At 33.9% G+C, this 15,938-nt stretch overlaps 1 protein-coding gene across 1 annotated transcript; it reads left to right on the forward strand.

Moving 5' to 3' along the window:
* The first annotated feature begins 738 nt into the window (after positions 1-738).
* Positions 739-1,386, forward strand: LOC145046532 (uncharacterized). Its single transcript, XM_078994818.1, has 2 exons — positions 739-819; positions 895-1,386. The coding sequence occupies exons 1-2, from the start codon at positions 739-741 to the stop codon at positions 1,384-1,386; spliced, it is 573 nt and encodes a 190-aa protein (XP_078850944.1).
* Positions 1,387-15,938: the final 14,552 nt, after the last annotated feature.

Below are 15,938 nucleotides of genomic sequence, written 5' to 3' on the forward strand. Positions count from 1 at the left end.
AGATAGAAAGGGAGAAAGAGAAATCGAAACAAAGATCACTGGAACCACCATTTACCATCGTCAAACACCTTTTACCATTTCAACCATCATTAACCACCATTCAACACCTTCTGAGTATCTTAAACCACCTTGAACCACCATGGCCGGATTGAGAAAAGCGAGCCACTCATAATTTACGCCGGAGACATAACGATATATCCGGAAAAGACTGAACGAGAGTAAAAGAGATTGAGAGAAACACGACTGGAATATCGCGAGAAAGACCGCCGTCAGAATTCGCCTCTTGTTGCCGGAAATCGCATTTAGAAGCCGTCGGAATTTGAATTTTGTCGCCAGAAATCGCTTCTTGTTATGTTACTCCCTTCCTGGCGGCTGATTTAATATGTTAGGGTTTTGACAAAGTAACATTTTTATATCTTACAATTTTATATTTATAGCCCGTTAGATTAAAAAAATTTCATTTTAACCCTTTGTTCGAAGTTTACATAAATGCATATATTTTGTTCCAATTAAATAATCGCTTCATGTGGAAGCTTCTATTTACAAACTTTAATCGGATGTATCTAAGTGCTGCATTTTTTTTCTTTTTTTTATTAAAATAATTGCAAATATTTATTTATGTTAATACACTATTTTTTTAGTTTAAAAAATATTGAATTATTTTATATAAAATCTTATGGTTTTTGTATTTGTGCAACATTATATTAAATATATCTATTGTGATTTTTGTATATAGATATGTTTAAGTTGTTCGGAATCAACTTGTCTGCTCGCAATGAAGATGTTTCTACTAAAAAATCGCAATTTTTCACCGACCAGGTTATATGATTATACTAGATTGTGATGTTTTGAAATAAAAAAAAATATTCTACGACATATAAAATTCAATTTCAGATGTTCAGGTCTCGTGAGGAATTGTTTGAATGGACACAAAACACAGCACGATCTCTAGGATATGTCATTATCACAAAAAGATCAAAAACATGTGTGATCGGATTCGTGTATAAAGTCATACTTACATGTGATCGTAGTGGAGAGTATAAAGCTACTAACACAATTAGAGCATCTGGAAGCAGAAAGACTAATTGTAAATTTGAATTGCAAGGAAAGTATTCAAAAGTATTGGATCGATGGACGTTAAGGGTAAAATGTGATGAACATAATCATGCACCTGCACAACATATGGAGGGTCATCCATTTGTACGACGATTATCTGTTGATGAGAATCGTTTGGTGGCAAATTTAACAAGAAAGCATGTAGCGCCACACCATATCTTGTCAACATTGAAGGAGCAAAACAAAAACAATGTGTCGGTAATTAAAACAATATACAATGCACAACAAAAGATTCGCATGCACGAGAGAGCTGGAAAAACTCCAATGTAGGTTCTTATGTCCATTTTGCACAACAATAATTATATCTATGAGCTTACTACGGGTGCTTCAAATGAGTTGGAGAATTTATTTTTTTGTTCATCCAACATCTTGGAAGATATGGCGTGCATTTCCACATGTATTGATAATATATGTCACATACAAAGCGAACAAATATAATAAGCCGCTTGTTCAAATAGTTGGTGTGACCTCAACTCAAAAGACATTCTCTATAGGTTTTGCCTTTATACATAGAGAAAATCAGGCCAACTATACTTGGGTGTTAAATTGTCTAAGGTCAACACTTGAGAATTGCATGCCCCCACGTGTAATAATCACAGATAGAGAGTTGGCACTCATCAATGCGTGTGAAACAGTTTTTCCGGATGCTGCCCGATTACAGTGTAAATGGCATATTGAGCAAAACATTTTGAAACATTGCAACAGAATTATCAAGTTGAAAAATGATCGGGAGTCCTTTAGAATACAATGGATGTTACTAGCTGAGTCTCCAACATGGATGGCGTATACAGAAAACTATGAACGACTTCAATCAATGTTCACAGATTATCCAAGTAAGCTTGTTTGTTTACTATGTTTTAAATCAAAACCTTCATATTACTAAGTATGTACTTATTTGTTAACTTATTTTATTTCGCAGGTGCTTTGAGATACGTAGAGGATACATGGTTAAATAAGTACAAAGAAATGTTTGTGTCGGTTTGGGTTGATCAACATCTAAATTTTGGAAACCGCACATCCAATAGAGTTAAGAGTGCACATTCCAAGTTAAAGAAAAATTTGGACTCCCCAAATTGCAATCTAGATATATTTGTGCAAAATATTACTGAAATTGTGCAGTCACAGGTAACTTCGATCAACGAAAGTTTTGAAAATAGCAGATGTTATCGCTACAATCACCACAATTTGAAGTGCTTTCGGTTACTGCGTGGTTTTGTTTCAAACGAAACTTTAGATATAATATTAGGAGGGTTTCAAAGGTTGAATGATCTAAATTCAGACTCCTTGAATTGTGGTTGCAAACTTCGTAACAGTTGTGGGTTACCATGTGCTTGCATACTTTCTGGCTACTCGAATTCAGGTTCGTATGTTCAACTACCACATGTAGATTTTTTTTAAAATGTTATGTAAATAATTATTTTATATTTCAATGCAGGTGAAGATATACCCTTGGATTCAATAGATATCTTTTGGAGGAAGCTTGATATTTCAAATACGACACCTGTAGTAGACGACAATATTTTGTGTGATGATATAGTTGAAAATAAAAATAAAGAAAGCTTCAAGAAGCAATCAAAAGCAAGGAAACAAGCTTATATAAGAAAGCTACAAGAGATATATGATCCGCAAAAAAATAACATTGGGGAGCCTATAGTTCAAAAAAACACTCGTGGACGACCAAGTGTGAAGAAACACCGAAAAAGGAAAGTCAATCCTCCAAATCAAGCTCCTAGTGGATATAACTTCTCAACCACATCAGAGTTTGTTGGGTTCGATTTAAATAAAGAACCTGACTTAAATGATGAACCACCGAGCCATAATCCATTCCATATAAGAAGTATTCCAGATATATTTCATGATTATATTGACGATATACATGATGTAGAAGGTGATGGAAATTGTGGGTCTCGAGCGGTAGTTGTCTGTCTAGGGTACAATGAAGACCAATGGCTTTATATTTGAAAACAATTGCTTGAAGAGTTAGAGAGTCAATATTACGCATATCATAGAGTTTTTACTGACGGGTTCAACGAGGTATACGATTCATTGTGTTGGTTTGAAACACCTGCACCTTCTCGATATTGGTTACATATGCCTTTGACTGGTTACCGGATTTCCAACAAGTTTGGTGTGATCGTTCATTGTTTAAGCCACGAACAATCTACGACATGCTTTGCTCTTTGGAGAGGTCCCGAAGAGTTTCAACCCCACCGAGCCATTACATTGGCATTTGTAAATGACATCCATTATATGTCGGTGTTTTTGAAAGGAAATTACCCAATGCTTCCTACCACAATGTATTGGAATGCCCATAGAAAGCTCGTCAACATCTACATGGGAAACTATGTATTGGCATCATTTTGAATTATACAATCAACTTAGGTCTCGTAGTTCTGTAGCACCTTGGATACATATCGATTAAGTGAGAATGTATTTGAACTTTTTTATTATCCGTTGGGTTGAAATATTATTTTATTATTGCCGTGTGTTAAATATAATTCTTTTATATAAAATAATTTTATTAGATGCATGCAAATAGTATATAACAAACGTTTTTTGTTTTATAAATTTAAAATATAAAAATATTTTATTGATTTAAGTTTTTATTGACACATGCAAGGAATTGGTATTATTTTTTATAAACCAGAAAACGATATAGTTATATTTAATTTTCATTAACATTGAACATTATCTTATATAAGTTATCTAAAACTATAATAAAATAAATTCACTGTATATTAAAAACTTAATAAGTAACATTATCTTATATAAGTTATCTAAAACTATAATAAAATAAATTCATTGTATATTAAAAACTTAATAAGTAAAATCTATCAAGTGAAACTTCATTGGAAATTAAAAGGGTGTAATTGAAAATTCTATCAATCTTATAGCTTTTAATCGGAAATGAATGTTATTTAATATTAAAATAAACAATAACAAGTAAAAATAATTAATCAATCAATATCACACGATTATTTATTTATTTAAAATTACCCATAAGAAAAACTATTTATTAATATTAAAAGTTAAATAATCACTTAATCATTATAGTAAAAAGAAAAAAGATAAATTATTATATAATCATTTTAATCAATTAAAGAAAAAGTTAATATAATGATTAGGGGCAAATAATATGAGATTTTTTTTAATTAAATGTTTATCAAAGGGTGAGTTTTTCAAGGATTATCCACCGAATTATTAATTAATGGACTATTCTACCGCTCAAGTGCATTTAATAAGAGAAATTTACAAAAATATCCATTTACACTAATGACATTGCAAAAATAGCCAAAAAAAATCGAAATTACAAAAATGGCCACCCATTTCGCAGATGAGAAGGTCCCATCTGCGAAATGGGCTTCTCATCTGCGAAAGTACAAGTGCCTAAAGCACAACTGTGCTTTAGGTGGTTGTACTTTCGCAGGTGGCTTTTTGCTGTATATATAGGGGTAATTTCGCAGATGGAATAGGTCCATCTGCGAAATCCTATGACTGTATCTGCGAAATCGTTGTTATTTTTGTATTTTTTTTTTAGGTTGACTATGAAATGGTTTGTTTTGACTATGAAATCAGGTTGCTATATAAATAGTTTTGTAGAAAAAATATCATTTTGGTTGTTATTTGTTTAGGAACTCTCTCTACAATTTGCTCAAAAAATGATTGAATATATGGTTTGTCTTGTAACCGGTGGGAGATGGCAAGTTAATAGAACTAATCTGGAATACATATGTCCACAGGGAGGTATTTCTGAACTTGCTTTGATATTTTCTGAGTATATTAGTTATAGTGATTTTGTATCTTTGGTAAGAAGCAAAATTGGTTTGTTAGACAAATATAGAATCAGTCTTCGTTTCCACCATCCTGAATTAAATTATTATATAGCTATAGTTGAAGACATGGATGTTAGAATGTTGATAAACGTAATCAAATGTAGTGGAAGAAGGGTTGTGAAAGTGTTTGTGGTGGTTGATGAAGTTGAGGAGGTTAATGGGGGTGGTGAAATTGGAAACCAGGTTGTTGGTAATTTATGCAGTTATAAAGGGAGCAACGATCCGATAGGTACTTACAATACTCCTAGTGTACCTCAGTTTCACAGTGTTGCTGAAAATGTTAATGTTAGTTATTCACCTATTCACTATGTGGAACCTGAGAATTACAAGTTTGTTGGTGATGATGATGTTGGTGCATATCTTAATCATGTGGGTGGTCGTTGTGATGATGTTGCCGAACAAGAAGTTAAACTTATGAATAGGCGTGTGGTAGATAAAACAAAAAAGAAAAAAAATTCAAGTCAAAAAAATGAAAAAAATCATGTTTACGGGCATTATGTTGATGTTGGTGATGTATGTTTAGATATAAGCGAGCTACAAAGCAATTCCGATAGAGATGAGTTGGGTGATGAAGTTAAAGCTAAGTTTCCCGATAACCTTTTTCACGGTATGCCCCCTGTACCAGCATGGCCAGTTGATATTAATGAAGATATCCCAACACAGATGGTAGACATGAATCTTCAAAAGATTCAATGTGAGAGTATATTTAAGAACAAAGAACTTTTAAAGCGGTGTATTGGTAAAAAATATCTTCGAGAAGGTTTCCAGACGAGGACAAGTAGATCCACCAAATCAAGGTATGAAGCTGTGTGTGTTTCGAAAAATTGTTCTTGGTTACTAAGAGCAAAAGCAATTAAAAATTCTGATGGTCTTTTCCAAGTGAATAAATTTGTTGATGTACACACATGTTCTTCAACATTGTTGCAACCTAATCATCGACAAGCAAACAAATATGTTTTGGGTGAATATGTTGTTGATGTTTTGGCTGAAGACTATAGTAGAGTTTATCGGGGAAAAGAAATTGTTAATGATATGAATGCTCAATTGAATATCAATATCTCATACCATCAGGCATGGCGTGCGAAGCAATATGCATTGTTGTCGTTAAGGGGTTCGAAAGAGGATTCTTTTACCAAACTTCCGGCGTATTGTCACAACTTGGCCAAACATAATCCGGGTACTGTCACACATATTAAAACAGATGTTGATGACCGCTTTGAGTTTTTGTACGTCGCACTCGGTTGCTCGGTTAGTATTATCATATTATATTAATTTTTAATTTTTATTTTGGTGTATTTGAATAGATATACAATGTATGGTAGGTACGCGCTTTTGTCAATTTTTGTAAACCGACCCTAGTAGTAGATGGAGCTCACCTAAAGGGCGAGTTCAAAGGTACCATGTTACTTGCAGTTACCAAGGATGGACAAAACCAAATATTACCGGTTGCATATGGTATATGCAAAAATGAGTGTACCGATTCTTGGACATGGTTTTTTCAAAAACTACGTGATTGCATAGGAAATATGCAGGAGCTTACAATTATATCTGATAGGTGTCTATCTATAGCAACATCCGTTGCCAACATTTTTCCTCACACTCATCATGGAATATGTGGTGTCCATTTGTATTTCAACATAGTCTCTAGATTCGGCAAGAGTAAGACGGTTAAAGGAATTTTTTGGGAGGCGTGTAGGGCGTACACAGTTGATGCTTTTGATGCCGCCATGGATGTTATGAAAAAGACAAAAGAACCAGTATGGGAGTATTTGAAAAGTATAAATCCAGAAACTTGGTCCAAAGCACATTTTAAAGGGAACCGATACAATCTTATGTCGTCCAACAGTGCGGAGTCTATAAATGCATTATCTAGACACGCACGTAAGGTGCCAATACTTATGTTGATCGATTTTTTTCGTGCTACAATGCAACAATGGTGGTTTCAAAGACGTAACTTTGCAGTTATTAAGTAAATTTTTAATATTAATGTTTTATTAATTTTGATGTTATTGATCTTAACTTCTTCATTTTGGCTCTTTTTTTAGCGGAAGCAACAACAATTCTTACCCCTTGGGCGGATGAAATTGTAAAAGAGAACAAGAAAAGTTTTAGCAAATGGGATGTTCGCATGATCTCAAATACGAAATGCGAGGTAAAAAAGGGGGCACAAAATGTGATTGTTGATTTCAAACATATGACATGTACATGTAGGCATTGGCAACTTGATGGGATACCTTGTGGTCATGTCATAAGATGTTTAACAATGAACAATTACGAAGACTGCTCGAGGTATGCATTAAATGCTTACTTTACCGAAACACTGAGGAAAACATATGAGGAATCAATAAACCCTCTGCCAAAGCCATCCGAATGGGAGATCCCCGATGATTTGATGATTGTTAAGCCACCAATAATGGATAAACGTCAGCCAGGCAGGCCAAGAAACACAGATCGCATTCTATCCCAAGGCGAGGGTCCAATTATAAAAGAGTGTTCTACATGTGGTCAAATTGGACACACGAGAAATAATTGTACTGGAAGGGCGTTTGGTAGCGGAGCACGTCACATAATTTCTACTGCAGAAATGGCATTTAATATTGGTGGTTCAGCAAGTTTCTCACAAACCTATAACTCTGATTTTGATATAAAACATCCTTGAAATGAAGAGTAATGACGAGTTGTTAACTTATTATGTATTGTAATATTTTTATTAAATCTTACAAGACGTTGCTATGCTTTCATATTTTTGTTTAGTTTGTTGATTATATCAATTAGTGAAGACTTTATATTAAAAAATATAGTTTGCAGATTTTTTTTTAACAGTTACAACATGTTATTTAAAAAAACAACAAACGATCCTTTTGCAACCTAATCTGTAAGTAATTTTAAAACTCAGGGAACTGCAACGGGTACTTATCTTTCTCCATTGTTATATAGTCATCCCTAATTATCATTTTGTCTTCGAAACGATCCTTTTTTACCATAATGTGTATCAACTGCTCATCCTTCTCAGCAAGCCGTTTTTCAGTGGTGTAAAAAAAGGGTCTACTGAATCACAATAATAACAATCTACTTCGTTGCATGAGCAAATTTCGATTTTGAGTGAGGAAGTCATAATAAAGTCGATATTGTATTAAACTAGACAGTAATGACAAGTCCAACTTTGAAATGACTAGAGATAAATTACAGTTTGACATGACAAAACACTGTAGTAACCTGTACAGATAGACAGTAATGACAAGTCACTGTAGTAACCTGCACATAACAGTGGGGCCCTTAAGGGACAATAGATAAATTACAGTTTGACATGACAAAACACTGCATAAAGCTGAAAATCGTAGTCCAAATATAACCATTTCGTAGTCATAGTATTAATTCATAGTCTATTTACTTATATAAATAGATGTTTAAGATCTAAAAACCAAACACCCGAATCACCTAAACGAAACGAATTCCCATTATTAGAAATGTCGTCGAATGCAGCAAGTTCTTCGAATGAAGTACCTGGTTCCAATTCTGAAAGGCCATGGACGACAAACGAGGTGTTAGTTCTAACACGATGCTGGCTAAGTGTTAAGGATGGTGTATGTTTACTTGCTCCCCCGCATTGCCTAATTGGTGATGAATGGAGTTGCATCACATCTTTGTTTAACCATGAGATGGGAGAAGGGCAAAAAAGAGAAAAATCAGATGTTGTTACTAAGTGGACGGATGTAAAGGAAGAAGTGACATGGTTCAATCGAGCATGTGGTTATGCGAAACGTAACAATGTTCGTTATCATGACGAAGAAGAGTTCTTGGAAGTTGTTACAGAGTTTTACATCTGTCAGCATGACGGCAGAGACTTCGAATATGAGGAAGTTTGGAAGGTTGTTAGAGATAAACAGTATTTCAAGTAGACGGCTCTATTTTGTGTTAAGAATAACCCATGGACTTGTGTTTTACGTTAATTCTTTGTTCGTATTATGTCGTTGTTTTTCATGTAATTGTTGTGATGTTTTTAATGGTTCATGGAATCCTTGTTACTAATGTATTCTAATATATTGTGATAACTAATGCAATGACCATTTATTAACTCAAGTTAATCATACGAGTTGCTCACATAATAAACTAAAATACATTTTACACAAACGAAATACATACGAAATACATACATGAAAATAACCTACTACATGAAAATAACCTAGTACTCAAATAATAAACTAAAATAGATTTTAAACAAACGGGATATATTTCAAAATATTCCAAGGGGCTTCAAACTGGAATTCCAACCCGTTACTTAATGACTTGTATTCCTCCTTAGCAGCTTCCAAGATAACATCCTCAGTAGCATTTAAACGGGTGTCGTCAATTTTGGTATAAAGATCGTTGAATAATAGAACTTCGGTTTTCATTTCATACCATCTTGCTAAGATGTCTAGTTCGTCACGATCGTTTCTTGTAGCCCTTTGGTTTTCAGCATTGAAAATATTGGTTAAACGGGTCCAAAACATTGGATCGTTCAACTTGCTTGTCTCGTACACATGAATATAAGCATGTGTAAGAACCAAGAACTCTTCATTGCTCCATGATATAGAACTCATTTTGATTGAAACTAAGAGAGTGGAATATAAAAAACAATATTTGAACAGCTGTATTGGTTTATTTAATAAAGTATTTGTGTAACATAAGGTCAATTTATAGTAGTTTCTACACAAAATCACAGTCCAATCTTCTAATATGTCTGCATTTCATAGTCAAAATTAACTGACGAATGCAGTATACTATACTAATAACATAACAGAGCACTGTTTGAGTTGACAAGTCATCCCCGGACGAATGACAACACAATATTGCTGCTTGAATTGACAAGCCATTGTAGCAGGAAATGAAGGAGTCATTATAAATAGATTTTAATATGCGTTGTAGTTGTTTTGTATTACTTCCCTCCCTGCAATTATGGACTCACCAGATACATGGAGGAACGCAGAGGATGTCGCTTTGGTTCAAGCTTGGATTATAAATGTAGAGGAGGATTTTCCACCGGGTCCCCCACAAGTTCGTGTTGGATCATTTTGGTCTCGTGTCTGTCATTTGTTTCACCATTTAATGGGGCGTAGTCAATATCGAAGAAGAAAAGATGTCAAAGCCAAGTTTCTGGATTTGAAAATGAAGGTGAAAGAATTTCAACGTATTTACAACGAGTTGGATAATGAACATGCAAATACGGATGAAGACATTCTATGGCAGGTGGCTTTGGAACTATACCGTTTTGAATATGATGGTAGCGAGTTTACCCACTTAGATGCATGGAATGTTTTAAAGAATGTCCCTTATTTTTAATATGCATGTTGGTTCTGGTAATGGATTTTCGTTATTTAAGTTGCTTGTTGTTGTATGTCTGTAGGCATCACTATTTAATAAAAGTCCATTTCTTTTAATGTGTGTTGTTTCCTCATAAGCCAATACATAATACGACATAAATTAAATAACTAATACATAATAAGTCATAAAATATTAATGAGGTACATAAATAACTAATACATAATACGATATAAAATGGAAACAGGTTTCACGGATAACTAATACATAACACGACACTAATACATAATACTACATAACATATAAAGGTGCTACATGAATAACTACTGCATTGAGGGAGGTAACAGGACCACCGTTTCATTTGGTATTTCCCAATGCACATGTGATGGTATAGTATTCACCAACTCAGATCCATATGCAAGTCGATACACATAACTAGTGAACTTATAATCAACCAATCTGTTTATGGATTCAGATGTACGGGTTCTTAGACATGCTATAGCGTGGGCACATGGTATACCGCGTTTTTTCCATTTACCACAACTACATACCATTCGTTCAAGTTGTACGTTGGTGGTTGCAAAATTGTCATTGACTTGATATGTATCCCCATACAAACATCTTGCATTCCAATTGTAAGACTTGTTGACACATTTTTGAACTTTACTCTCAACGTAAAGGGTCAACCCACCAGATAACCTCCCTGAAAAATTTGATATTTTAATAAAAATAATAACACATTAAAAAAATTAAATAAAACAATCTCCCTTACCCGCCACGTCGGCCCGTTCAACATACTTTGATTGTATCGACGTGGTGATTAACTCAATTATCGTTGTTATAGGAAACTCACATCTGGATATAATTTACAAAATTTCAGGGACGTCAATCGATTTAACATTGTAGCGTATTCTTGGGAAAAATGCTCGTGTCCATTTTGAAATCGGAATATCGTCAAGCCAGTAAATTGGACTCCTAAGCAAGGAAAAGAAAGGTGATTTCCTACATTCAGTTTGCAACCTTTCCAAACACAAGTAAAAATCATCAACGCTATATGCATTGCATGACTTCCAAAACAACGATTCAACTTCCATACTGTTATGTCCCACACAGTCACGTATCTTTCGAGCTATATCTTTAGGACAATATCCATGATAGGAATCCGGGTAGGCACTATAAACACCAAATTCTATTTTATCACACAGGTTGCTTATGAAACCAACCTCTATGTCGTCACCTAAACAATCTTTTAACCTCATCATGAACCATCTCCATGATTCTTCACACTCTAAGGTTCCCAAACCAATTGCTAAGAGTAGTGGTTCATGATTTCCATCTAAAGCCACTGCGAAGTACATTGTTGTCAGATAGCTCCCAATAAGGGGTAAATAACCCACATATATCAGCGGTATCATGCACCTAAGGAAGGTACGAATCTACATAAAAACGAACACATATTAGTGATGAGTAAAAACTAATCGAGATACATTACCATGAAATATTATATAACTCAATAAAATTAGTATGTTATACCACGCAACCTAAAGCCACAAAACAGAATTGAAAGCAGTTGGTATCGGTTTTCTTGATGGCTGAGAAGGTATTAGGATTTGTTCGTTGAAGGTTATGCAAGAAAATTGGTAGTTGAGAAAAGCTTCTTCCGATGTTAGTACTCATTTTCAAAACCGATGAAAGTGCTCTACAATCATCACACAAATGTAATATCAATAAAATGAGATTATAAATAGAAAATATTGTATCTCTAATGTTCACAATTCATAGTTTAACCTTTTAAATTCGTAGTCAAACCAGTTCATTTCATAGTCAAATTTCACTAACCGACATGACAATACTACAGAACGTACTGGTCTGGATTTCGTAGTTCAACTTTTTGAATTCATAGTCAAACCAGTTCATTTCATAGTCAAATTTCACTGACCGACAAGATAATACTACAGAAGGTACTTGTCTGGATTTCGTAGTTCAACTTTTTGAATTCATAGTCAAACCAATTCATTTCATAGTCAAATTTCACTGACCGACAAGACAATACTACAGAATGTACTTGTCTGGATTTCGTAGTTCAACTTTTTGAATTCATAGTCAAACCAGTTCAATTCATAGTCAAAAAGATTTGTCTGTAACATGATTTCTTCTATAAAAGGGTGTCACTCAGTATCAAAACTGTATCAGTGAAAGCAACTCCTATTTATAAGAAAAACAAGGCTAATGGCATACTGCAATTGCGGAGGAGAACGTATCGTTAGGATTTCGGGAACATCTAAAAACCCAGGAAGATTGTTTTACGCTTGCCCATATTTGGTATCATGTTGTTAACGTCATTCACATTTAAACCCTCGTGTTTACATCACAAAAATTTATTTTCTTACTGTGAATATTAAATTTAACAGGGACCAAAATGCGGGTTTATCAGTTGGGTTGATGAAGAGAAGGACCAATCTTCTATGGTAATAGCTAAAGTAGCTAACTCTAATAAGCTCTTTCAATCAGAAAATAAGAAGTTAAAGATAGCGTTGGTTTGTAGTTGGGTGTTGTTCTTGGCAGTTCTTGTTTACAAGTTGTAAGCTTTTCAATATTGTTTTTATAGTTTTGAAGTTGTTAGGTCAATAAATTGTTGTATTTGTAACGTTAAAACAAATGTTGTATTCGTTCTTATGTTCTATGTAATGTTAAGTAATTAGTGGGTCATTAATCTGTTGTAATTGTCGTAACATTATATTTTTTGCCGTCCGTTGAGTAAACTGTAAAAATAAACTAATAATGAAATCCAACATTAATTTGTATATACATTTATATAATCCAACTACATAGGACCAAGACAAGACCCCCAAATAATTTTTGCCATCCGAAGACGGAACTCTAAAGCTGCGTTCTTTGGGTCAATAAGAACACGTATTGGTTGACCTGAAACCAATTGCTCCATAAACATACAAAGAAAAACACCGCAATCTCCCAAATGACTACTTTGTTGGGGAACGTTTTCTTCATAAATGAATTGCATATTCAATGGAATCCTTGGGATGTTCCTCCGGGCCCAATACTTAATCTTGTCCAAATAATTTGCCACCCGACGTTCAAATTTGGAAAAGATTCCTTCAGATTGGAATTTTTCATAAGCACCTCTACCAAGACTGTCATAAATATGCACTTCCATTGACGCTAATCGTAGTTCCCCAAATAGCCAATGATTAGGGGATGAATGAATCGGCAATAAGACCTGTATGAGGATCAGGAAATAAAATTATGTTTATTTACATCACAATACAAAAACATCACAATACAAAAACATAACAAAAAAACGATATTATTTTCAATATAAACTATTAAGTTTACCGTATCAACATCCAACAAAGCAACCATGAAGTTGGGGTACGTAGCAATACCAGCCATAAACGCCCTCCAGTCCTGTCCTTCTTCCAAAGCATGAGAAACAAAAAAATTTGGAGGCATTATTGTATGTCGGTCGCTCTCAAACCGTCTCTCCATCAAAAGTCGGTACCAAATGGTTATATGCTGCACACATGATACTTTTGTTATTGACTAAAAAACAATTAACTTTTAAAAGAATTAATTAACAATTAATTTACCGCTGACTCCAACCAACCGTCGTGTGTATGCCCAAACAATGAGCTCCAAAAATCTCTATCTAACACGAAATTAAACAAACGATGCTGGACATCATATGAATGCAATACATAATTTTGGATGACATCCTCACCGCCTGCTACGTAAGGTTGCAAGCGCAACATGGAGAAGTCATGAGCAACACCAAAAACTGGAGGAGGAACGGGGCTTGTTGATTTCATATCAACCTTCTTTTTTGTTCTTCTTTTTTGCTTCAGTGTCGTGTGCAACTAAAAACAATATTGAAATGTTTAAATCTATATCTTTCATATAATTCACAAAAACATAAAATCATCGGTTTATAAATAAAACGAATACCTCGGTGTACGGAGGGCACAAATATTGTGATGGTTTTCGACTCCTCGGTTTATCGGGTGTAACTTCTTTGTCATCATCATCATCATGAAAATAATCTACATTTCCCGTTATTATTAGTTCGTCTTCGTCCGGCACATCATCATCAAATTTGTTCCCCGCATTGTCATTCCTCTCCTCCCACTCCTACATTAAAAATAATACTTTATACTTAATAACGAAATACACATAATTTAATAAGCAATAATATCTAAATAAACAAAATATTTATATTAATGTAACTATAATAACCTCTTTAACTCTACTATAATCATTTACATCAAACACATCATCATCAAATTTGTTCCCCGTATACTCATTCTTCTCCTCCAACACCTACATTAAAAATATAACTTTTTACTCAATAAAAAAAGACACTTTATTAAAAAGTAATTATTATAATCGTAAAGGTAACATCTATAACAACCTTCTCGTCTTGAGTATCACCAAAAACATTTTCAGTTGTATTGTTTTTATTCATCACTTCATCTTGTACAACCTATATTTTCAAATATAAAATATGAACACAGATATTCATATATGTTAATAAAATTTAATAAATAGTGTAGCGTGTAACTAACATGTTCATCATAATTTCTTTGTGACTCTGTCCTACCATCATAAAAAATGTCGCTCCAAAATTGGTCATTATTCACTTCTTCAACAAAAACCTCTGTAGGTTGTCGGTTCATAAACACATGCTGCTTCAGTGCATGTAGCCGTTTCAACACCTCGTCTAGCTTGTGTTTCCCACTGCCCCGACCTCTACCATGAGAGCGACCACTGGGGATGGAACTGCTTTCCCTTCACCATATACATACTCTTGAAATGACATATAATAAAAAGATGTCATCTCATCATCACCCGGTAGCATGTTTTGTCTTGGTGGTACCCCCGCCTAAAAAATTAAACATATTAAAAATGCATATAAAAGTATAATAATCAACTTTATTAATAATAAACGAATTAATTTTAAACCTGCATCTTTGACCAAATCTTGTTCACGTCAACCCATTTCAATTTTTTTGTTCCGGTCCATCGTTTCATCCGAGGCAAGTCTTTATTTTTTTCTCGATGCAAATCCACATGCACGAACAGCCGGAATCATCTCATATATCCATATCTACAATTTTTTACAACAATTACAGTAATAAAAGTTAAAATTAAAATAAAAAACATAACAATAAAACAATTTAAATATAAGAAAATTTTTATACCCTTATTGGAGCCGTAAATCCTGAGACGGAGTACTTTAAAGTTTTATCACCCTCAGAAACTGATAAATTATTATGTATCTTATTCCATGTATCCTCAAGGTGAACATAGGTAAAATCCCAGAGATAGCTACCCCAAGCGAAGCTAATAAAACAAAAAAACAAAATTGATTATTATATAAATTTTAACTTTAATAAAATAGAATTTTTAACGTAAACAAAATATACCTATTCCAGACATCCAAATTCTCAGCCAAATAAAACCAATCTTGTGGCACCCGATCGTTAACTTCTTTACCCAAAAAACCTTCACACAAAATGTATATCAAACATACTCTAACTGCATCAACATCGTCAAGTGCTAGGAATGTTCGATTTAAAATTAATCTTTTCAGGTCGCCGATTTTCACCGAACTATTAGTATGGTCCGGAAATAGCCGTTCACGCAGTAAACATCTTTTTTTACTGCTTATTA

Source organism: Lactuca saligna, chromosome 5, assembly GCF_052625555.1.
Source record: "Lactuca saligna cultivar CGN05327 chromosome 5, ASM5262555v1, whole genome shotgun sequence".
NCBI classification, from domain to species: Eukaryota; Viridiplantae; Streptophyta; class Magnoliopsida; order Asterales; family Asteraceae; genus Lactuca; species Lactuca saligna.

Coding starts and splice junctions, on each gene's coding strand:
- LOC145046532 (XM_078994818.1), top strand. CDS start 739: ATGTTTAAGTTGTTCGGAATCAACTTGTCTGCTCGCAATGAAGATGTT. Junction 820..894: donor CGCAATTTTTCACCGACCAG/GTTATATGATTA, acceptor ATTCAATTTCAG/ATGTTCAGGTCTCGTGAGGA.